The following is a 25662-nucleotide window of genomic DNA, read 5'->3' as shown; positions in this document are numbered from 1 at the left end:
TGTCCTACTTTGGTCCGAGATTCCGTGACCGTGAGGCCCATGCAAGTCAATGGGGCCGTCAGAAAAACTGAAGGCACACGGAAGGCATCCGTGTGCCGTCCGTGTGTAATTGAGCCGTTGCTTAGCAACGGGCGGGCAGAAGTACATTACAGATATATTACACTAATCGGCATCCACTTTTCTCTATCAATCACTGATAGAGAGAAGAGGCTGCTGATAAAAATAAAATAAAACGCAGTTCATACGTACCCGGTCGTTGTCTTGTTGATGAATCCCTCTTCTTCCTCCAGTCCGACCTTCCTGTATGACGCGGCAGTCCATGTGGCTGCTGCAGCCTGTGATTGGCTGCAGAGGTGGTCACATGGGATGAAGCGTCATCCCTGGAGGCCGGCCTTCTGACGTCATCCAGTCCGGCATGACCGCCACTACAGCCTGTGATTGGCTGCAGCGGTGACATGGGATGAAACATCATCCCAGGAGGCTGGACAGGAGGAAAATGCAGGGAGTTCTGGGTAAGTATGAACTGATTTTTTTATTTCATTAAAATTGTATTTTGCGAGCGCCGAGCATGGTCACTCTTCAGCGCTAGTCACTGTCCAGGGTGCTGAAAGAGTTACCGCCGATCAGTGCATCCCATTAACTCTTTCAGCACCCTGGACAGGGACTAGCGCTGAATAACCCTGCTCTTTCAGCACCCTGGACAGTACCATGCTCGGTGCTCGGAAACAAAACAAGGAGTGCACACGGAAATCACACGGCCGCTAAAACGGGCACACGGATCCGTCAAACAAGGCCGTGAAAACGGTGATGGAAGTGTGCACGAGGCCTAAATGGTCACTCCTTTTCAACAAACTTTACATAAACCAATAGTATTAGCGAGTATGAGATTTTTTTAAAATTATTGTTCATTAGAGAAAAATGCCTCTTTCTCCACTTATCAAACTCCTTTTTCCCCCCACCTCCTAACTTTTTACTTACCGTATTTTTCGGACTATAAGACGCAGTTTTTAGCAAGAATAAATCTTGCTAAAAAGTCCCTGCGTCTTATAGTCGACAGTCAAGGGACTCGGCAGCGCCGTGCCCACTGACCGCTCCTTACTTAACCCCTTCGCGACCCGTGATGTGCCTCCATACACTGTAGGCGTCAGCTTCTGACACACTTCTCTAATGGGCAGGAACAGCGATTTTCACTGTTCCTGGCCGTTTAACTAGTTAAATGCCGGGGTCAATAGTGACCGCGACATTTATAGTAGTTTTCTCATGAAGGACATTTATGACATATCCACAGGATATGTCAGATAGATGCCTCTGGGACCCGCATCTATCTCTAGAACAAGGCCCCCTAAAACCCGTTCTATCTTACCAGGCTCCGCTGTCTTCCGGCCACTTCCTGGTTACATGGTCGAGTTACGGAAACAACGTATCTCACTGAGCTACACAGTTTCCGTAACTCCCATAGAACTGAATAGTAGTTACGAAAACAGCGTAGCATGCTACGCTGCTTCTGTAGCTGCCATTCACTACTATGGGGGTTACGGAAACCGCGTAGCTCAGCGAGTTACGCTGTTTCCGTAACTCATCCATGTATTGCAGTGTATTATACCAGCGATCTAATGATCGCTGGTTCAAGTCCCCTAGGGGAACTAACAATGTGTAAAAAAATAAATAAAAATGATACATTTTCAGGAGTGTAAAACATTTTTAAAAGTTTAAAAAAAAAACCTCTACCCATTTTTCCCCAAGCACAATGTAAAAATAATAATAAAAAAAATGGTATCACTACATCCATAAAAGTCTGAAACTATTACGATATAGTATTAGTTGACTCTGTAAACTCAGCATAAAAAAACTTTTTAAACCCCCAGAATCGTTGTCTTTTGGTCACCATAGCACTAAAAAGAATTAAACAAAATGTGATAAAACAATCGTATGTACCAAAAAAATGGTGCTAATAAAAACTACAGCTCGTCCCGCAAAAACGAAGCCCTCACACAGCTCAAATGATTGAAAAATATAAGTTATAGCTCTCAGAATGTGGTCGAAACTGAACAAAAAACTGCCACGTGAATTCACAGCCTAAATTAGGGCTGGGCAGTTAATAAAAAAATTATCAAAATCGAAATTCACTTAAATTATTCGACGTCATCTTGGGAATTTTGGATTTATCAATTATTTTTCCCCGATTTAAACTGTATCTAAGTTTTCAGGGCGCAGATACAATTGAATTCAATGGTTAAGCAGGGGACTGTAAGGTCTCTGCTCTACCATTCACTGTGTATTGCCAGACGCGAGGCAGTGACATCATCGCGCCTGTCTGCGCAGTGACACACAACCAGAGGAGCAGGGGGATCTCCTCCACTCGTGGTTGGAACGGGTTAGGTGAGTATGTATATTATTATTTTTATCAGGCACTATTGGGGGCAGTTATAGGGCCATTATACTGTGTGGATGCTGCTTGTTTGCCACCTTCCATTTTGTTTGTAGTAAGTTAAAAGCATGCTCAATCGGGTTGAGGTCATTTTCCACTTCTTTGCCTTAAGAAGCTTTTGGGTTGCTTTCGTGGTATATTTTGGGTAATTCTCCATCTTTAATGTGAAGTGCTGTCCTATCAGTTTTTCAACATTTGACTGAATCTGAGCAGAAAGTCTCATTCTTTATACTTTAGAATGCATCCTGCCACTTCTATCTGCAGTCACATCACCCATAAATATCAGTGACCCAGTTCCATTGGCAGCTATACATGCCCATGCCATAACACTGCCTCCACCATGTGTAACAGATGATGTGGTATGCTACGGAACATAAGCACTACCTTTCCTTCTCCATACTGTTTCTCTTCCCATCCTTCTGGTAAAAGTTAATCTTGGTTTCTACTGTCCTGAGAATTTTGTTCTAGAACTGGGTAGCTTTCTTAGATGTTTTTTTTATTTTTTTTAAGCAAAGTCTAAGCTACCCTTTCTGTTCTTGAATGTTACCTGTGGTTTGCTTCTAGAGATAAACCTTCTATATTTACATTCATGACGACGGCTCTATCATTGACAGTGATACACTTACCTCCTCGAAAGTGTTCTTGACTTGGCTAGATGTTGTTAGGGTATTTTTCTTTACCAATGAAAGAATTCTGCAATCCCCCACTTTGTTTTCTGTGGTCTCCCAGGCCTTAGGTGATACTGAGCTTGCTAGTGGATTCTTCTTTTTAAGAATATACCAAGTTGTTGGTTTGGCCACTTCTAAAGTTTCTGCGATCTCTCTGATAGGTTGGTTTTTTCTTTTCAGCCTAATAATGGCCTCCTTCACTTGCATGGATACTTTGGACCGCATATTAAGAATTCACAGGTATCAAATGCAAACACAACACTTGGAATCAACTCCAGACCTTTTATCTCCTTATCCCCTTAAGGACGCAGCCTAGTTTGGGCCTCAAGGCTCGGAGCCCATTTTTTCAATTCGGACATTTTTCAATTTATGTGCTAATAATATTGGAATGTTTTGACCTATCCAAGCGATTCTGAGATTGTTTTCTCGTGACACATTGGGCTTTATGTTAGCGGTAAAATTTTGTCGATACATTGGGTGTTTATTTGTGAAAAATTGCAAAATTTAGTGAAAATTTTAAAAATTTGCATTTTTTTTTTAAAAGTATCTGCTCGTAAGGCAGACAGTTATACCACACAAAATAGTTACCAATTAACATTTCCCATATGTCTACTTTAGATTGCCATCATTTTTTTAACTTAATTTTATTTTTCTAGGACGTTATAAGGCTTGGAACATAAACGTCAATTTCTCATATTTTCAAAACAATTTCCAAAGTCTTTTTTTTTTAGCTACCAGTTCAGTTCTGAAGTGGCTTTGAGGGGCCTATGTATTATAAACCCCCATAAAACAGCCCATTTTAAAAACTAGACCCCTCAAAGTATTCAAAACAGCATTTAGAAAGTTTCTTAATCCTTTAGGCATTCCACAGGAATGAAAGCAAAATGGAGGTGAAATTTGTAAATTTCATTTTTCTTGCTGGATTTCAATTTTGTTCCATTTTTTTTTCTGTAACACAGAAGGTTTTACCAGAGAAACACTACTAAGTATGTATTGTCCAGATTCTGCAGTTTTTAGAAATGTCCCACATGTGGCTCAAGTGTGCTCGTGGACTAAAACACAAGTCCCAGAAACAATGGAGCACCTAGTGCATTTTGTGGCCTGTTTTTTATTAGAATATATTTTAGGCACCATGCTAGGTTTGAAGAGGTCTTGTGGTGCCAAAATAGTAGAAATCCCCCAAAACTGACCACGTTTTGGAAACTACACCCCTCAAGGAATTCATTTATGGGTGTTGTGACCATTTAGACCCCACAGTTTTGTCACAGAACTTACTTGAATTGGGCTGTGAATTTAAAAAAATTTTTTTTTTTACAATAATATGTCGTTTTGGCTCAAAACGTCTTATTTTCACAAGGAATAAAATACCCCATTTTGTTGCCCAATTTGTCCTGATTGCGGTAATACCCCGTTTGTGGTGATAAACTGCTGTTTCGGCCCATGGGAGGCCTCAGAAGGGAAGGAGCGCTGTGTGTTCTTTGGAGTCCAGATTTTGCTGGATTGGTTTTCGGGTGCCATGTCGCATTTGCAGAGCCCCAGAGATAACAAAGCAATGGAAACCCACCAAAAGTGACCCCATTTTAAAAACTACACCCCTTAAGGCATTCATCTAGAGGTGTAGTGAGCATTTTGACCCCACAGGTATTGTGTAAAAGATAATGCGCAGCAGATGGTGCAGAGTGAGATTTGCAATTTTCTATACATATATGCCATTTCAGTGTCCGAGAAATGGTGCCCAGCATGTGCCACCGGAGACATACACCCCATAAACTGTAATGTGGGTTCTCCTGGGTATGGCAATAGCCTACATGTGGCTGCTGTCAATTGCCTGGGCACACGGCAGGTCTTAGAAGGGAAGGACCACCATTTGGCCTACTGGAGCTTCTCTGGTGCGAAGTCATGAATGCAGAAGCACCTGAGGTACCAGTACAGTTGAAACCCCCAAGAAGTGACCCCCTTTTAAAATCTACACCCCTTAAGGCATTCAATCTAGAGGTGTAGTGAGCATTTTTACCCCACAGGTATTATCTAAAAGGTAATGCACAGCAGATGGTGCAGTGTGAGATTTGCAATTTTATATATATAATATATATGCCATTTCATTGTCCAATACATTGTGCCCAGCATGCGCCACCGGAGATATACACCTCATAAATTGTAATGTGGGTACTCCTGGGTACGGCAATACCCTACATGTGGCTGTTATCTGCTGCCTGGGCACACGGATGGGCTTAGAAGGGAAGGACCACCATTTGGCCGGCTGGAGTTTTTTCAGCACATTTCTCCTGACACAACCGCTCTGAACTACCGTACTCTCTAACGCCAACAGGGAAGTTCAGGGCGGGTGCGGGAGGATGTGAGGTCTGCGGCAGGAAATGATGTATAGCGGCGATCGCCGGGGCGGGACCACCGCAAGTATGTCCCGGAGTATTGAGCTGTGATAGCCCGCTATCGGAAACAGCAGGTATCACAGCTCAAACACGCGCCGTGATTAAATGGTGCTGTGTTTATTCAGGTCAGTACGTTTACGGAGCGGAGTGCGAACGATGCGCTCAGCTCGACGTAATAGTACTGAGATGAGGGGGTAGGGGTTAATTTGTCATGAAATAAGGAGGGACAAGCTCCACCGGCTATGAAACTGCTTATTAGTCAATTGTCTAATTACTTTTGGCCTGTGAAAAGGAGGTACATTGTAAAAAATGGCTGTAATTCCTAAACGGTTAATTCAATATTTTTATGAAACCTCTTGAATTAAAGCTGAAAGTCTACACTTCAATTACATCTTGGTTCCTTTGTTTCAAACTCATTGTGGTGGTGTACAGAGGCTAAATAATGAAAATTACGTCACTGTGCATACACACCCATAACATTAACCCCTTCCCGACATCCGCCGTATATACACACGGCGCTGTCGGGCAGGGCTTCCTGCAAGGCGAAGTACTACGTCGCGGTGATAGTGCGGGCTCAGGAGCTGAGCCCGCACCATCACCGCCGGGTGCCAGCTGTATGTTACAGCTGGCACCCTGAGGTAACGGCCAAGACCGGAGCTAGCATACGATACGGTCGATTAACCCCTCAGATGATGCATTCAATAGAGATAGCAGCATGTGAGGAGTTCATTGTCATCGGCACCCCAGCAACATGCTCGCTGGGTTGCCACTGGCTGCAATGGCAACCGGAGGCCTCATACTGGCCTCCCGGTCAACCAGCAACGGAAGCCTCCCATGCCCCCCTCGCCGGCGGTGCCTAAAAGGCTTCCGGTACCATCGGCAAGATGGCGCCGGCTCAGAAGCTGAGTCGGCGTCCTCAGCAGTGGGTGTCCGCTGTATGTTACAGCAGACACCCCGCTGTATCGGCAGGAACCGGAGCTAGCTCCGATTCCTGCCATTAACCCCTTTGATGCAGCGATCCAATGCGATCGCTGCATCTTAGTGGTTTGTAGCAAATCGTCAGCCTGCCATGCGATGGCAAGGATGCCGACTGCTACTCTGGCAACAGGAGGCCTAACAATGGCCTCCTGTCTGCCATTACGGAAGCCGATTAGGCCCTGACCGGCTTGCTGTCAGTGAACAACTGACAGTTCTAAGAAATTGCACTACATAGGTAGTGCAATGTATTAGAACATCAATCAAACAGCGGCACCTTCAAGTCCCCTAGTGGGACTAAAGAAAACATAAAACACGATCGCCCTTTTTCCCTTATCAAGCAATTTATTATTGAAACAAAATAATAAAATCATACATATTTGGTATCTCCGCGTCCGACCTGAACTATAAAAATATTATTTTATTTGACCCACGCAGTGAACGCTGTAACAAAACCCTAAAAAATAATGCCAGAATTGCTGTTTTTTTTGGTCACTTTGTCTTCCAAAAATTGAAATAAAAAGCGATCAAAATGTCGCATGTATCCAAAAATGGTACCTATAAAAACTATAGCTCGACTCACAAAAAACAAGCCATCATACAGCTCCGTCGACAAAAAAATTAAAAAGTTATGGCTCTTACAACTTGGCGACAGAAAAAAATACATTCTTTGTACAAAATTAATTTTATTGTGCAAAAAGTTGTAAAACATAAAAAAGTTCTATAAATTAGGTATCGCCGGAAGCGTACTGACCCGCAGAATAAAGTTAACATGTAATTTATGACGCGTGGTGAACGCTGTATAAAAAAAAAACTAAGTAACTATGCCAGAAGTGCTGTTTTTTGATCACCTTGCCTCCCAAAAAAAAAGGATAAAAAGTGATCAAAAAGTTGCATGTACCCCAAAATCGTACCAATAAAAACTACAGCTCGTCCCGCAAAAACACAGCCCTCATACCACTATGTCTATGAAAAAATAAAATAAGTTAAGACTCCAATAAGTCAGCAAAGAAAAATATGCGGTTGTGCAGGCCCGAGGGGAACATTTCTTCTGTTTCAAGTGGCGATTTATCAAGGCCCTAAAATTAGGGAACCAGGAAGAGCAGGGCCAAAATATATCTGGACGCGAGGGTGCCCGCATTATACCAGGACAACATTTCCCATCAAAATTCCCCAAACTGCAAAGGTGCGGTGTGGACCAAAAGGGGGACAAGAAAGGATATTTATCAGTGCAACACCGGCCTGTGCAGAAAGGATTGCTTCATAGCGTAACAAAGATTTATGGGTTATTTTATTGTTTACACCATTATTATACCACCTGACTATGCCCCTGATGTACTCTGTCCAGCTCACATATGCCCCACATTATAAACTGAAATACCAGTAAAACTACAAACAAAACTACTACCAAGCAAAATCTACGCTCCAAAAGCCAAATGTCGCTCCCTCCCTTCTGAGCCCTACAGTGTGCCCAAACAGCAGTTTAATTCCACATATATGGCATCGCCATACCTGGGAGAACCCTTTTAACAATTTTTGGGGTGTGTGTCTCCAGTGGCACAAGCTGGGCACGACATATTTGTACCATCCGCAGCACAATTATTTATGGAAAAGACCTGTGCAGTTAAAATGCTCACTACACCCCTTAATAAATGCCTTGACGGGTGTAGTTTCCAAAATGTGGTCACTTCTCAGCTGTTTCTTTTATTATTTCACATCAGAGCCTTTGGAATTGTGAACCAAAACTGTGTAAGTTGCCAAATTATGCCTCAATTTTGCATGGTACTCTTTCACTCCTGAGCCCTGTCCATAGTCCAGGCAACACATTAGGGCCTCATGTAGAAAGATTCTAAAACCGGGAAACACAGCATAATAATTAGAGAGCTGTCTTGTTATGGTGGCACAAGCTGGGCACCAATTATTGGCATATCTATGGAAAAAATCTAATTTTTACTCTGCAACATCGAGTGAACACTAATTTCTGCAAAACACCTGTGGGGATAACATGCCCGCTACACCCCTAGATGAATACCTTGAGTGGTGTCGTTTCCAAAATGGGGTCACTTGTGGGGGGTTTCCACTGTTTTGGTCCCACAGGGGCTTTGCAAATGCGACATAGGAACCAATCCAGCAAAATCTGCACTCCAAAAGCCAAATGACGCTCCTTCCCTTCTGAGCCCTACTGTGTGCCCAAACAGCAGTTTATGACCACATATGGGGTATTGCCGTACACAGCAGAAATTGCTTTACAAATGTTGGGGTTCTTTTTTCCTATATTTGTTGAGAAAATTAAAAATTTTGAGCTAAAACTACATCTTATTGAAGAAAAACTGCCCAATCCTAATAAACTCTATGGGGTCAAAATGCTCACTACACCCCTAGATGAATTCTTCAAGGAGTGTAGTTTCGTGAATGGAGTCACTTTTGGGGAGTTTCCACTGTACTCCTACCTTAGAGGCTTTGCAAAAGTGACATGGTTCCAAGAAATCAATCCAGCAAAATCTGTACTCCAAAAGCCAAATGGCGCTCCTTCTCTTCTGATCCTTTCCGTGTGCCCAAACAGCAGTTTATGATCACATATGGGGTATTGCCGTACCCCAGAGAAGTTGCTTTACAAATGTTGGGGTTCTTTTTTGCCTTTATTTGTTGAGAAAATGAAAAATTTTGAGCTAAAGCTACGTCTTATTGAAGAAAAAGGATTGTTTTTATTTTCACTGCCCAATTCTAATAAAATCTATAAAAACCCTGTGGGGTCAAAATGCTCACTACACCCATAGATGAATTCCCCAAGGGGTGTAGTTTCCAAAATGGGGTCACTTGTGTGAAGTTTCCACTGTTTTGTCCCTTCCGGGTCTTTGCAAATGCGACCTGGCCTCCGCAAACCATTCCTGCTAAATTTGAGCTCCAAATGGCGCTCTTTCCCTTCTAAGCGCTGCCGTGTGTCCAAACAGCCATTTAGGACCACATGTGGGGTACTGTTTTAATGTGGCTGTGCTTTTTCTCCTTTAGTCCTTGTGGAAATGAGAAAAAATTAGCTAAACCTACATTTTCTTTGAAAGAATGTAGATTTTCATTTTCACGGCCTACTTCCAATAATTTCTGCAATAAACCTGTGGGGTCAAAATGCTCACTATACCCCTAGATAATTACCTTGAGGGGTCTAGTTACATAGTTAGTACGGTTGAAAAAAGACACATGTCCATCAAGTTCAAACAAGGGATGGGAAAAGGGAAGGTAACATTTCTACACATAGGAGCGAATATTTTTTTTGTTCTAGGAAATTATCTAAGCCTTTTTTCAAGCCATCTACTGTCCCTGCTGTGACCAGCTCCTGCGGTAGACTATTCCATAGATTCACAGTTCTCGCAGTATAGAAGGCTTGTCGCCTCTGCAGGTTGAACCTTTTTTTCTCCAGACAGAGGGAGTGCCCCCTTGTTTTTTGCGGGGGTTTTACATGGACATGGAACAGGATTTCACCATATTTTTTGTATGTGCCATTAATATATTTAGATAAATTAAAGAGGCTCTGTCACCAGATTTTGCAACCCCTATCTCCTATTGCAGCAGATCGGCGCTGCAATGTAGATAAGAGTAACGTTTTTGTTTTTTTTTTAAAACGAGCATTTTTGGCCAAGTTATGACCATTTTTATATTTATGCAAATGAGGCTTTCTAAAGTACAACTGGGCGTTTTTAAAGTTATGTACAACTGGGCGTGTATTGTGTATGTACATCTGGGCATTTTTACTTCTTTTACTAGCTGGGCGTTGTGAATAGAAGTGTATGAAGCTGACGAATCAGCATCATCCACTTCTCTTCGTTAACACCAAGCTTCTGGCAGTGCACAGACACACAGCGTGTTCCCGAGAGATCACGCTGTGACGTCACTTCCTGCCCCAGGTCCTGCATCGGGTCGGTCGAGCGAGGACACATCGGCACCAGTGGCTACATTTGATTCTGCAGCAGCATCGGCGTTTGCAGGTAAGTCGATGTAGCTACTTACCTGCAAACGCTGATGCTGCTGCAGAATCAACTGTAGCCTCTGGTGCCGATGTGTCCTCGCTCGTCCGAGCATATAAAAATGCTCATAACTTGGCCAAAAATGCTTGTTTTTAAAAAAACAAAACTTTACTCTTATCTACATTGCAGCGCCGATCTGCTGCAATAGGAGATAGGGGTTGCAAAATCTGGTGACAGAGCCTCTTTAATCATGTGCCCCCCTTAGTCGTCTTTTTTCAAGTCTAAATTGGTTTCATTCTTTTAATCTTTCCTCATAACTTAGATTCTCCATGCCCCTTATTAGCTTCGTGGCTCTTCTTTGTATTTATTTTCAACTCCAGGGCATCCTTTCTATGAACTCGAGCCCACAACTGAACTGCATATTCTAGACGAGGCCTCACTAATGCTTTGTAAAGTGGTAATATTACATCCCTGTCCCGTGAGTCCATGCCTCTTTTAATACACGACAATATCTTGCTGGCCTTTGAAGCAGCTGATTGACATTGCATGCTGTTATTTAGTTTATGATTTACAAGTACACCCAGATCCTTCTCAACAAGTGACTCCCCCAGTGTAGCTCCCCCTAGGACATATGATGCATGCAGGTTGTTGGTACCCAGATGCATAAGTTTACATTTATCTACATTGAACTTCATTTGCCAACTCGACGCCCAAACACTTAGTTTGTTTAAATCTGCTTGCAATTCACGAACATCTTCCAGAGACTGAACTATATTACATAGCTTGGTGTCATCTGCAAAAATAGAAATAGTGCTATTAATCCCATCCTCTATATCATTAATAAGTAAGTTGAATAATAGTAGCAACAGCACTGAACCCTGGGGTACACTACTTATAACCGGGGAACATTCAGAGTAGGAATCATTGACCACAACTCTCTGGATACGGTCCTTGAGCCATTTCTCAATCTAATTACAAACTATACTATCTAAACCAATAGTACTTAATTTACCCATTAGACGTTTATGAGGGACAGTGTCAAATGCCTTTTCAAAGTCCAAAAACAATATATCCACAGCAGCCCCTCTCTCTAGGCTTCTGCTCACCTCTTCATAAAAACAAATCAGGTTAGTTTGGCAACTGCTGTCCTTAGTAAAACCGTGCTGGCTGTCACTTATAATACTATTTTTTGTCACATAATATATAGCCCCTCAAACATTTTCCCCACAATGGATGTTAAGCTTACTGGTCTATAATTACTCGGGGAAGACCTAGAGCCCTTTTTGAAAATAGGCACCACATTTACCATGCGCCAGTCCCTTGGCACTATACCAGTCATTAGAGAATCTCTGAATATTATGAAGAGGGGAACTGAAATAACTGAACTAAGCTCTTTAAGAACTCTAGGGTGTAACCCATCTGGTCCCGGGGCCTTGTGCACATTTATTTTATTTAATGTAGCTTGGACCATATCTACATTCAGCCAATTCAGTATATCAACTGATATATTAACAGCACTGGCTATATCAGCTGCTCTTTCTTCTGTTGTATATACAGAGCTAAAGAACCCATTTAGTAACTGCCTTCTCTTGATTCCCTGTTACCAACTCCCCATTACCACCATCTAAGGGTCCTACATGTTCAGACCTTGGCTTTTTTGCATTTATATACTTGAAGAATTTTTGGGGATTTGTTTTACTTTCCTTGGCAGGTGGCCTTTCATTTTGTATTTTTGCTAATTTTATTACATTTTTACAGATTTTATTACGCTCTTTATCATTTAAAAAGGCTACAGATGTACCCTCAGATTTGTATTTTTGAAATGCCCTTTTTTTTGTCATGTATTGCCCTTTTTACAGAAGGTGTAAGCCATGTGGGGTTTAATTTTAGTCGTTTATACTTGGGGTCACTTTTGGTGGATTTCCACTGTTTTGGCACTGCAAGAGCCCTTCAAACCTGACATGGTGCCTAAAATATTTTCTAATAAAAATGAGGCCCCAAAATCTACTAGGTACTCCTGTGCTTCTGAGACCTGTGTTTCAGTCCATCAGCACACTAGGGCCACATGTGGGATATTTCTAAAAACTGCAGACTCTGGGCAATAAATATTGTGTTGCATTTCTCTGGTAAAACCTTCTGTGTTACAAAAAAAAAATGGATTAAAAATGAATTTCTGCAAAAAAAAGTGAAATTTGTCAATTTCACCTCTACTTTGCTTTAATTACTGTGAAGCGTCTAAAGGGTTAAGAAACTTTCTAAATGCTGTTTAATACTTTGAGGGGTGAAGTTTTTAAAATCGGGTGACTTATTGGGGGTTTCTAATATAAAAGCCACTTCACAACTGAACTGGCCCCTGTAAAAATAGCCTTTTGAAAATGTGAGAAATTGCATCTAAAGTTCTAAGCCTTGTAACATCCTAGAAAAAGAAAACGATATTGAAAAAATGATGCCGATCTAAAGTAGACATATGGGGTGTTAATTAGCAAATATATAGTGTGGTATAACTGCCTGTCTTACAAGCAGATACATTTAAATTTAGAAAAATGCAAATTTTTGCAATTTTTCACTAAATTTTGGTGTTTTTCACAATTAAATACTGAATGTATCGAGCACATTTTGCCAGTAACATAAAGTCCAATGTGTCACGAGAAAACAATCTCAGAATCCTTTAGATAGGTAAAAGCATTCCGAAGTTATTACCACATAAAGTGAAACATGTCAGATTTGAAAGCGGGAAGAGGTTAAAACCACTGACAGGTGAAGTGAATAACATTGATTATCTGGTTACAATGGCAACTTTCAGGAGGTGTGATATATTATGCAGCAAGTGAACAGTCAGTTCTTGAAGTTGCTGTGTTGGAAGCAGAAATATGGGCAAGCCAAAGGATCTGAACAACGTTGACAACCGCTAAATTGTAAAGGATAGGTGACTGAGTCTGAGCATCTCCAAAACGGCAGGTCTTGTGGGGTGTTTCCGGAATTCAAATGTGGTACAAGGAAGGACAACTGTTGAACTGGCGACAGGGTCATGGGCCCCCAAGGCTTATTGATGCATGTGGGAAGCGAAAACTAGTCCTTCTAGTCCGATCCCAGAGCTGCTGTGGCACAAATTGCTGGTAAAGTTAATGCTGGCTATGAGAGAAAGGTGTCAGAACACACAGTGGATTGCTGCTTGCTGAGTTTGGATCTGCATAGCCACAGACCAGTCAAAGTGCCTATGCTGACCCTTGTCCACCGTTAAAAGCACCTACAATGGGCACATGAGTATCAGAACTGGACAATAGAGCACTGGAAGAAGGTGTTCTGATCTGATGAATTCCGTTTTCTTTTACATCATGTAGATGGTCTGGTCTGTTTGTCATGCTTACCTGGGGAAGAGATGGCACCAAGATGCACTATACGTAGAAGGGACGCTGGCATGGGCCGTATGATGCTCTTGGTTATCTTTTGTTGTGAAACCTTGGGTACTTGCCATCATGTGGATGTTAACTTTTCCTCCAACTCGATCTCAATCCGATCAAGAATCTGTGGGATGTGCTGGAAAAACAAGTTCGACCCATGAACGGAACTTATAGGATCTGCTGCTAACGTCTTGGTGCTAGATGCCACAGGACACCTTCAGAGGTCTTGTGGAGTTCAGGCGTGATGGGTCACAGCTGTTTTGGCTGTGCAAGGGAGACCTACACAATATTAGGCAGGTGGTTTTAATGTTATGGCTGATTGGAGTATATATAATCTAATAATATATTATGTAATATATAGCTTATTTATGTTGTGTAATGTTTTACAAATCTCAGAATGCAGCCAGCAATGTAAGCAATAAACACTTTTTAATTCTGGTTGTCATGGCTGTGTCCAGGTATATGTACATGTGTATATTTTCTCCTCTAGTGTCTACCATTTGTTGTATTTATTACCTGTAGTTTATACATATTTCCTAGCGCTGTACACAGATCACTCACATGAGTCCTTGTCCCCAGTGGGGCTCTCATATCTTAGGAAGTCAGTTCAGTTATCAGTATGTTTCTGGAGTGTGGGAGGAAATCAGAAGACCCAAAGGAAACCCATACAAATTCTATGCAAACTCAAATTCTATACTATTGAAATGCTAATATACACTATATATATTATAACATATGTAAGGCGAAGTACAGAGATGTGTATTTTATAAAAATTGTAAGACAATTACAGTAATAATAATACAGTACTACAGAGAATTTATATAGCCCTGGATGTACTCAGGACAACTATAATAAACTTCCATGGTCTACAAGCTGGAAAGCATTGCACAGTGGAGAAAAAGGCTTATAGGACAAAGTGACTTTTTTATTCTATGACTAAACAACTTTATTTATAAAAACTGTTCAATTCTTTGAAATAAAACTTCCAGCAGAAAAGGTACATAACTTTAGTCCGCAATATATTCTAAATGTGTATATGTTCAATGTAGTTTTAAAACCCATTGTCATGGACAAAACCATTAATCCACAAAAGTACAAATATTTGTCTGGTCTACTTTCACTCAGATGGTTCTATGAAGAGAGGGGATCTTTCAGCAGGCATTAATATACAGTAATACCCTCATACATGCCTCTTGGCGTAGTATGTTTACCTGGCTCCAGATGCGCCGTGGAGGACTGGTCTTGTCTGAATGAACTCCTTTATGTGATGTTATTTGTTTTATGTGAAACACCAGTTCCCTGTAAGAGGGATTCTGGACAACCACGTACACCATACGAAATTGGGTTAAGCTTATTACTGCAAAGACTGATAACTCTTAAGTGGTAACATCTGGAAGCCCCCAATGCCAGCACATATTACACGTGAGAAGCCTTTATTCACACGCCGCCTTGTTTCCATTCCTTATCACAGGGAGAAGGATGCCAGTGCTGTCAATGTTGATGAGCTGTCTTCTTTTCTGCTGAGGCTCATGGGTAAGAGTTCTTTGTATTTTTTTTTTTCGTTTGCCGTTACATATAATGTACTGTAGTGTAAATACAGCAATACAGCACATATAGCAATATAAAAAGTCATTCCACTTACTAAATGTTAGTCTTCTTTAATTCTGCCCCCGTTTTTTTGAAGTACAGTTGGCACTACTTGGAGGAACCGAGCCTAAACATACCATAAACACTGCAGGCTGTCATCGTAGCATCGCACAAGTGATGTACCTACTACTGTTTACGCCATAGCTCCACTGCTCGCTCGTGCACATATACATAGATGTACTTTTACAACCTGATCTGCACAAGCGCTACTTTGTATATGTGCATATATACGAGTGACGAGAGCTATTTTAGTGGAGGAGTTATAAGAAACAGGCCAAACTCTTTAAGGTACTGTACCACATGGGTACCTCAGCATCCATGGGTGTTCAGATTACTTCACTTACTATTTGTCTGCATAGTATCTCTGTCAGAGCCTTGCTTGAAGGATGTGTATTGGGAGGTTCTACCATCGCCGATTTTTCATTGCAACCACCCCTTTGCACATTGGATTTTTTTTAAAAATTGTATGCAATAAAATTTGAACACCATTTCCTTTTAATACAACCAGCGCTGGATCAGAGCCTTTCTTTTCTTCTAATATAAGGCAAAATTGTTGCTAGGAATGTTCTGCCTGACAACTTCATTGAAAAGACTGGTGGTTAGGTCCCATGCACACGACCGTGGTTTTTATCCATAACGTAATTAAGGATAATCTGTGGACCCATTCATTTCTATAGGCCACGGTCAACCTTTTCCGTATACTTACAGATGTGTGTCCGGGCTGTAGAAATGATCCACAAAATATAGAACATGTCCTATTACTGTCCGCAATCTGAAAGTAACTATCTGAAAGTAAATTTAGAAGAACATATTTGAGAATATACTTTCTGTAAAACAATATACTCATTCCTTATTCTGAATTTTAGATGGGAAAATCGTTTTACCGGGAAACCTCATAAACCTGAGTTTCTACGGGAGGTCATGCAGCTTGCAAGTGGCGAGCATAAAAGGACCCGATGGTGTTGTGCAAGAACCATTTCTCAGTAACACTCACGAAGCTACTATTGATAACACCAATGTGGACTCCTGCAGTTTGGACCTATCCCTACAGCTCAGCTTACTAGAAATTGAGGACCAACAGGAATTAGCTGTTACCAGTACACCAAGCAAAGCTGTGGAAAGCATATCTTCTTTTCCTTCTTCAAATTCAGAAGTTGTAGTGGAAGATCAAAGCATAGGAGAGCCTTACCTAGAGACTTCACAGAGTCCCATCTGTGTCATATCTGGTACCAGTGATGACAGTGCTGCAGTTTCTCCACATAGGAAAGCTGGAGTTAGATGTAATACAGATATGTTTTACTATATTTCTCCTCTAACTCGACTCAAATGTAAAAGTCCAAAGGTACTTTCTGAAACGGAACATGATACAAAAAACAAAATTACTTATGATATGATTGGTGGTTTACAGACCCAACTGGAGGAAATCAGGGAAACAATAGAGCTACCTCTAAAGCAGCCTGAATTGTTTAAGTCCTATGGTAAGTTGACATAAAATTAAACAAATCATAGCAAAGTTAATAAACCTTCCATATGTTTCTAATGAAATTTGATTAAAAGATCACATTTGGCATGTCTTCTGACAGAATTTATCTTTTTACATAGCTAGATTATCATGTGATTTATCAGTAGCCCATTGCAGCGCTATATGCAGGGACTCATAGTGGCCAAATTCAAGGCCAGTCGTTGACAAGCTTTCCTTTTTGCAGTTGTCATTTTATGTATAAAAACATGTGTTCTGAACATTAATATATTGTAATACTTTTAGCGCTCCAAGTGCATTACACCGTGACGTGAACTACAAGAGTCATTTGTGTCTGCGTGTTATTGATAGATGTAATGGTGTGAGGGTTATTTCTGACAGTGTAAACATTAAATTTTTTACAAGGTATGCATACAGTGCACTTTGGCAATAAAAACACCAATTTTGGTATGAACTATATGAAATCTTTAATGTCTGTTCGACAACTTTATCTAAAAGCGGTGTATTGATCTCTTTGTTTAACTCGCAGGAATTTCTCCGCCACGGGGCATTTTACTCTATGGACCTCCTGGGACAGGCAAAACACTAATAGCACGTGCAATCGCTAATGAAGTTGGTGCTCATGTTTCAGTTATCAATGGTCCAGAAATAATGAGCAAGTAAGATGAACTTTGTATTTTCTTATCTTTCTAATTTGCAGAGATATGCCTGTGTAAGGCCCCCTTCACTTTGCGTTATTGCCATCGGAGGTATGCATCGGTGGAACTCCCAATGTATACATCTGACAGAAGGCTGCAACATATCCAACTGTATAGACATGCAATGGGATACGTTGCCCAAGCAGCCCCAGACCTCCTCTCACCACCAGGCAGAGTACTATCTGATGATCTGCCTGGGGATAAAGGCCCCGGGGAAGCTACTGACGTCACTGTCCATAAATGGACAGTGACGTCAGGAGCTTTCCCCGGGGCGGAGTCCCTGGGCAGAGCACTTCCTCTGCCTGGGGACACCGGGTCTTGGGAAGCTGGGGAAGGCGGTCCTGCCTGTGGCCCTGTGCAGGAAGCTCCAGTGACATACCTGTCCATATATGGACAGTTATGTCACTGGAGCTTTCTAATGCATACGTTTAACTTATACCTGTGACGGATCCTGTGTTAGAACACGTATACGGCACGATATATATGTTTTTTTTGCGGGATCCCGCAGGATTAAATGTGTAGTCTCCCACGCTATTCCATTCTTCAAAAAAAGTAATATTGACGTACACCATCCCAACGGAGACAAAAAGGATACTCTTCTATCCTCTGTCGGGCTAATGGAGCCCTATCGACATGTTTGTCATGTACGCTGAGAGTTCTCCCGACATACACGATAAACGCAGGGCAGAAACGTTATCTGAAGCGGGCCTTAGACTGATATAGAGTAATTTGAATGACATGCCTCTTGCATATTTCGAACATTGAATATCTGGTTGGTTTTCAGATGTACAAGTTATATGCTTCAGGAACTCAGAAAATATTAATAATTTTTGTTCTAATTGTGGCTTGTTTATTGTATATTTACTACACGTTCGCAAGGGTGTAGTGTTTCAAATATACTGTTGGTGTTATTAATATATTAATCATACTATATGGATGTTCTTGTGTTAATAAGCTGCCCTTAGCATTCATGTGGTCTCATTCATTCATAACACTGCACCCTTGTGAACTCAAAGTACTAAATAAAGAGGCAAACCATAATTTGAATAAAAATAAATCCATTTTAAGATCTGTTTACTTCAGCTCGCCTTTTTGTTGACCTTCTCCAGGAAAATATCTTCTACACTGTACATATAGTAAAATTTACTGAAATATTAGTTAAACCAAGAAAGAGCAAGGACATTACAAAAGTATTAGATATTACATTTGCTGACTATGTAGCCAACGTTAATCAAAAGTGGATTTTCACTTTTAATTGTATTTTAATTCTTAGTCTCGGTCTTTAAACTAGTTATGAGCGGGGGGGGGGGGACGACGACGTTATCTAAATACTGTTGCTCAAAAAAATAAGTTTGGTTAGACTTAAGAAGTAAAAGTACAATTCTCAGTTAAATCTGTCCATCTTCCACATATAGATATTAGTCTGTCACCAAGAATGAATACCTTGCAGTCATGAATAGGTTAATGTGGCTTTGCATGTAGGTAATTTTCTTGTTATTTTTCATATCTGTGCATGTTTTGTGCTCCGAATGTGCAGCTAATTCCCTGTTTGGTAGAGTAATATATCATAGTGTTACTAAATTGTAAACAGATAGCAATAGTCTGACTTGTACCAGGAAGCTGCTCTGCAGAGGCTTTCTGAGGCTATGTTCACACAGAGTTTTTTGCAGGCCTCAAAATTCTGTTTTGAAGTTTGAGGTAGATTTTCCTCTCCCTGCGCGCTGATTTTCGTAGCGTTTTTAAAGGCGTTTTTCATCCGCGGCCTATGATCGCCGCGGGCATAAAACGCTGCGAAATACGCTTTCTCTGTCTCCCATTCAAGTCAATGGTAGGTCAGAGGCATAAACGCCCGAAGATAGGGCATGTCGCTTGAAATCAATGGGAGGCATTTTCGGGCCGTTTTTGACAAGTTTTTTGGCGCGGTTTCCGCGTAAAAAAACTTGTCAAAAAACTCAGTGTGAAAATAGCCTTATTCTCCCAGGAATGTTTTCAATAATTTGATATCCAGCTCAACAGGACATTAGGGCAAGTTCCAAAAAGTTAGTAGTGATTACAACATAAGAGGAAAATGTTTTAAAAATAATAATTTCGTAAAGTTAAAGATTTTATTAACTGTAAGACAAGAATTAATCTCTGCATAATTCCTTTGTATAGATTTCAATGTAAAGATTCCCTCTTGTCTCTTGGTTCTTAGAGTATTTTCATACGGGTCGGAATTCCTGGCAGAACTCCAAATTGTGTTTGAATTGGTGCAGATTTTCAGCCGAATTTGTCCCTGCAGAGGGGATAAAAAAAAAGACAGGACTATACTCGCCTCCCCTGGTGCTATTGCAGCGAAGACTCCCTGCTCCCCAACTGGTCTGTGTAGAGCCGGCCTCCTCGGATGACATCTCATCCCATGTGATGTTGCAGCTTTTACATGGGAGCTACGGGAGCACCAGGGGAGGGGAGATGTTTTCTTTTATTTTAAAGTTAAAAATGCAACAATACTTATGTATTGCAGGGTAGGGTACTTCTAACCGGCCCCTATTAAACCCTGACATTGTGAGGGTTTAATAGGAGGAGAGACATGGCAACCATCGGCATCCTGCGATCGTGCCGCACGGGCCGGGAGGGAACTGTATACTATAACCATTGGCGACATTTATTTTTTTATTTACATTTGTTTGTTTTCTATTGCAGATATTACGGAGAGTCAGAAGCCAAACTGCGTCAGATATTTGCTGAAGCATCACAGCGGTAATTAAATCTATAGAATGTTTTCTACTTTTTTACTTTTGAGATTCTGTACTTGTTTTTTTTTTAAAAAAGCACATATATAACAGAGAGAGAAAATGTATTCCTTTACATAAGCTTTTGCAATAAAAAAAATTCTACTATCCGTTATGAGGGTACAGGCGTAATCTGCTATTAAACGTAAATAGCTGCTATGGGCAAGGAAAGTAAATGAGGAACACAGAGAAAGCCGGGGGTTTACAAAGCATTATGTTACATGAATCGGTGGAAACGTTGACAAAGGGCTAGTAGAATAGTTGGGAATTTTGTGGCAGGTCGAATAAAATTAACATAAACCACAGTGTGCAGTGTTTATGGTGATAGCACAGAGGCCCCTTTGGATTTATTCTTTTGCACAGCGCCACTCCTGAATGGCGCTGTGCAAAAATCTGGGTAACTTTTCTCTCTATACTTTTCTACTTTATAGCTCAATCAGGTTTTATTGGTTTAGAATACATAACAAGACACAGATTACAGATACAAGCAAAGGTTGTCAGAAAAAAACAATACTTAAGGCTTCGTTCACATCTGCGTCAGGGTTCCGTTGGTGGGTTCCGTCAGACCTTTCCGTCAGGGGAACCAATGAACGGAAACCAAACAGAAACCATAGCTTTCCGTTAGCATTACCTTTGATTTCAATGGCAATTCGTCCATTGCTAATGGTTTCCGTTTGTTTCCATTCCACAAGGTTTCCGTTTATTTGGTGGAATCAATAGTGTAGTTGACTGCGCTATTGATTCTGTCAAACGGAAACCGTATGGAACGGAGACAAGCGGAAACCATTAGCAATGGAAGCGTTACCATTGAAATCAAAGGTAATGCTAACGGAAAGCTATGGTTTCTGTTTGGAGTCCGTTCGTGGGTTCCCCTGACGGAAATGTTTGATGGAACCCACGAACGGAACCCCGATGCAAATGTGAACGAAGCCTAAACGGGTTGCCACACGATTTAATATTACAGTTTAAGCTAGGTATTTCTGCTACAGACATGTTATAGCGCAGCCTGGTGTTCTCCTCTTAAGAATGTGCACCTAATGTGTCTCGTGCTGGTGGGAATAAGCCGCTTATAGTACTCTGATTACTATTAATGGCATGCACAATAGTAGGAATCACTCCGCTGCCTGTGTTTAACAGGATCCGAGTGGTAGGACTGAGCTACTAGGTATGTGTGACCATCGACACTGGACACATTAGGGGGATGTTCTGAGAAGGAATTTAAAAGAGCACTAGGGGGTGCCATAACAAGTATGTAACTGCAATATCTTGACACCGGAGTATTTAAAAAAAAAAGGATTCCAAATTAAAAGTTGTTCTGTTTTGCGTGAGCTAATAGAGTAAATTGATATATAATCTTTGGAGAACCCCTTTAAGGGCCGGTCGCAGCTGCCCACAAGTAAACAATAGAGAAGCAACCAGTGGGTACAATATTGTATAAGATCCTCCCATAAAATGTCTGTTAAAAAACAAAGTAATATTAGCATCTGGGAGGGGCGCTGCAGCGAAGCACCCTAATTCCAGAGATAGGAACAGCTGCTAGCCACTGGCGTTTATTCTAAAGTGAGAACAGGGGGAGAGGGGAGAATTCGCCTATGCCCCATTCCTCTGGGAAATGATTTACTGTATCCATTGTGTTAGAATTGGCGTGCCTTATGAGGTGTGCAATCTCACCAAGCAATTCTATGGATTCTGGGAAAACACCTTTAGTTCAATACGGTACATTAATGCTGGCACACTTTTCTACTTTTTGTAGTGCTTAATTCCTTGTGCTGGCAATGTGTACCTGAGCCATTGTCTTGTATTTATTTGTAAATATAAAAATGCTATTGACAGTTCTTGCCATTGTTTTCTTTTATAGTCTCCCTTCCATTATATTCATTGATGAACTTGATGCGCTTTGCCCGAAAAGAGAGAGTGCACAGAGTGAAGTGGAGAAAAGGGTGGTAGCCTCATTACTTACACTTATGGATGGGATTGGCTCGGTAAGATGAATGCATTTAAAGGGAATGTGTCGCTAGAATTTTATTTATTTTTTCCAGTTAAACAGTTAGTATATAAGTGATTACACATTGTTTTAATTTCTTCACAAGTCAGGAAATATTATAAATTAGATTCTAATTTATAACATTTCCATGTGCTGGTCACTGAGGGAGCAATTCCCAAAATTGCAGCATTGGCAATGTGGTAAAGCAAGCTCATTGCTTTATGCTGCAAATTTGGGGTAGACACACTCGCTCTAGTGTCCTCACACAATCCCCCCTCCTTTATCCTGGCTAGTGCCTGGAGAAGGAGGGGGTTGAACCTTCAAACCTCCTACACGGTGTGCTGCCATTTTCTGAGCGAAGTCACAGTATAGGAGGGTTAGATACAGTGGTAATCAGACAGTATGACACGAGCATACACGAACATAATACACACATCACATACACAAACATAACTTACCTGCTCCTGCCGCCGCTGCCGCCTCCACTCCTATACCTTGCGTCTTCGCTGCCTTTAACATATGGCCGGAAGCCACGACCAGAGGTCGTCATCTTACTGTCCGGCCGCGGCTTCCATTCCACATGAAAATGGCGCCGGATTTCGCTCTGCCGAAGACCTTCCTTTTGGTCTGTGTGGGAGCGGCGCATGCGCCGTTCCCACACAGATGCCATACACTATAGTGAATGGAACGGCTCCCGTTCGAATTCTCTATGGAGATGTATGTGCCGTATTCCATCTCTGTATGTGTCGTTAATCGACACATACAGAGATGAAAAAAAAAATGGCAACCCCCATAGAGAAGTAAAAGTAAGAAAAAAGTTAAAAGTGCAACACAAGAACACAAATAAATAAAAATTATTTTAATAACATACTAAAAGCAATAGTATATCAAAATTTTTTTTTTTCATGACACCTTCCCTTTAAACTGAGTTAAGGCAGGAAGCCAGATAATAAAATGGAAATGTTGATTATGATGGGGAAAACCTAAGGTTGCCACCTCTGCCTTGTAAATAATGGCCCAGCCGGTATTACTACAAGGGGACTGGTATGTAAACACACACATTAATCGTACATCCACAGGAATATGCCATGAATGTGTGACAGGTGCAGGTACCACTACTTGCATGGCTGTTTACGGAACTCCGGTACAACTGAATGGAGAGCTTCGTACATGCGCGCCCATATTCTTCGCCCCATTTTCCACATAGGTGTGTGTCCCAGAGGTTGGACCCACAATTATCACACATTTATAAATCTGTGTGTTGGAAATATCCCTTCAACTTTACACCAGTAATATTATTTGTCATTAATTTAAGCTGTGTTGATACTCCAATCTTTGCTCGTTTGCCCACACCTATGAGGTGAACGGCTAACGACTGGAAGATTTTTGATTAGATGAGGGGATGTGGCAGCGACGAACAATAATCTTTCACCCAGGTAGATGTGGCCAACCTACGAAAACCTAACGTTTATCGTTGATTGTTGAATGCTATTACACATGGCGATTATCTCTTACATTTGAATAATTATGCAAAACTTTGTACAATAATCGCTCTGTCTAATAGGGCCTTAAGGAGGGCTGCACAGTCTTATTGTGAATCCACAACCCCTGTTTGTCCTTGTAAAGCTAGCCGGTATTTTCTTAGTGGAATATGTGGCAACATAGGTACACTTCTGCTACTGTGTTATTAAAGGGGTTTTCCAGCCAGTAAAAATTGATGGCCTGTCTTCAGGATAGGCCAATCAGCTGTTTTGAAGGGGTTTCATACGACCGCTGCTTCCCCTTCATTCCGGTCACTGCTTCCCCTTCATTCCAGTCACTGCTCGTATTGTGAATCGCCGACACAGAAGTAGTGGCGATTCACAGTATTACAACCTTCTCCCATTGAAGTGAATGGGAGTAGGCTCTAATATTTGAACCGCCGCTACAAGTGTGTCGGCAATTCACACTACGAGCAGTTACCCGGAATGAAGGGGAAGCAGCGCTCGAACGAGCGCTGCGGCCCCTTCAAAACAGCTGATCGGCAGGGGTCCCGGCAGTTGGACCCCGAGCAATCAGCTATTGATGGCCTATCCTATTTTTACTGGATGTAAAACCCCTTTAACTGCTGTATCAAACAGCCACAGCTTAATATTATAATACTAATTAATATTATACTAGCTTAATATTATAATACTAATATAATATTATATAATTATTGATATATTTCTTCCTTATACTATCTTAAATTATATCATCATTCTGTACTTCACCTGCCTCCTCAAAATAATATTGAATGATTTTCACTTACTCCGTGTTTTACTCCTTTCTTCTATAACTGGAAAAATTCAAAGTATATTTTATTTTATCATACCATATTTAGGAAGAAAGTCAGGGTCAGCTGCTAGTTCTGGGGGCAACCAATCGTCCTCATTCATTGGACCCTGCATTACGTCGTCCTGGGCGATTTGACAAGGAAATAGAAATTGGTGTTCCCAATGTTCAGGGGCGCCGGGACATTCTACAACGGATACTCATCAAAGTCCCACATCAGCTGAAAGAGGCGGAGCTAGCAGATTTAGCCAATAGTGCCCATGGCTATGTGGGGGCAGATTTAGCAGCTTTGTGCAAAGAAGCAGGTGAGTCATGTTATGAATGTAAACTCCATAAGGCTATATGCACTCTTGATAGGCGTGAACACCTATGTTCCATCCTATTCACAAATACCAAGTGTAAACAGAATTACTTAGAAAACCTGAAGCAGCTCCAGAAGGACATGTAATTGGCCTTTGCAGGATAAGCGGCTTACTTGCTACTGCTATATAGACTCAAATAAAGCATTGAACCTCAAATGGTGAGTGTGGTAGAGTATGGTATGGGTTGTCACCTCTGCGCAGTCCTGTTTTTTAGGCAGCGTCAATATGAACATCAAAACAGAAATATTGTCATTGATGAAGCTGTTAAATGCCTGTTGCACTACAAATGCACTGGACAGCCATTGTGCGTCTTTAATGATTTTGTTGACAACCCCATGGTTGTCTACCTTCTAAATTAGGAGAGGTTACAGCACGTACTGCACATAACCTAAGATTTGTAACACATTTTGTACACAGCGAAACAAATTTTAAACGATGTGTCATTAATTTGTTGTACAGTAATGAATGTATGTGTGTGTATGTGTATACATAGATACATAGATACATAGATAGATACATACACACATGGCTACATAATAGCTTTTGCAGCATTTCTTGTCTCCGTAGTATTGCACAGTCATGATTC

General features: G+C 41.2%; 1 protein-coding gene across 4 annotated transcripts in view; it reads left to right on the top strand.

Moving 5' to 3' along the window:
- Positions 1 to 25662, top strand: part of AFG2A (AAA ATPase AFG2A) — a 524877-nt gene that overhangs the window by 21152 nt on the left and 478063 nt on the right. For all 4 annotated transcript variants that reach the window (XR_012883023.1, XM_075860478.1, XM_075860481.1 and 1 more), the window contains exons 4-9: positions 15293 to 15354; positions 16335 to 16946; positions 17478 to 17607; positions 20329 to 20385; positions 22276 to 22399; positions 24764 to 25019. Coding sequence is in view for 3 of the 4 variants with exons in the window: in XM_075860478.1 (XP_075716593.1) it covers positions 15293 to 15354; positions 16335 to 16946; positions 17478 to 17607; positions 20329 to 20385; positions 22276 to 22399; positions 24764 to 25019 (1241 nt within the window). In the remaining variant the exon portion in view is untranslated. The remainder of the gene's footprint in view (positions 1 to 15292; positions 15355 to 16334; positions 16947 to 17477; positions 17608 to 20328; positions 20386 to 22275; positions 22400 to 24763; positions 25020 to 25662) is intronic.

Source organism: Rhinoderma darwinii, chromosome 1 (assembly GCF_050947455.1).
Source record: "Rhinoderma darwinii isolate aRhiDar2 chromosome 1, aRhiDar2.hap1, whole genome shotgun sequence".
NCBI classification, from domain to species: domain Eukaryota; kingdom Metazoa; phylum Chordata; class Amphibia; order Anura; family Rhinodermatidae; genus Rhinoderma; species Rhinoderma darwinii.
Note: the sequence above shows the minus strand (reverse complement) of the source record. Positions and strands in the feature narration are given on the sequence as shown.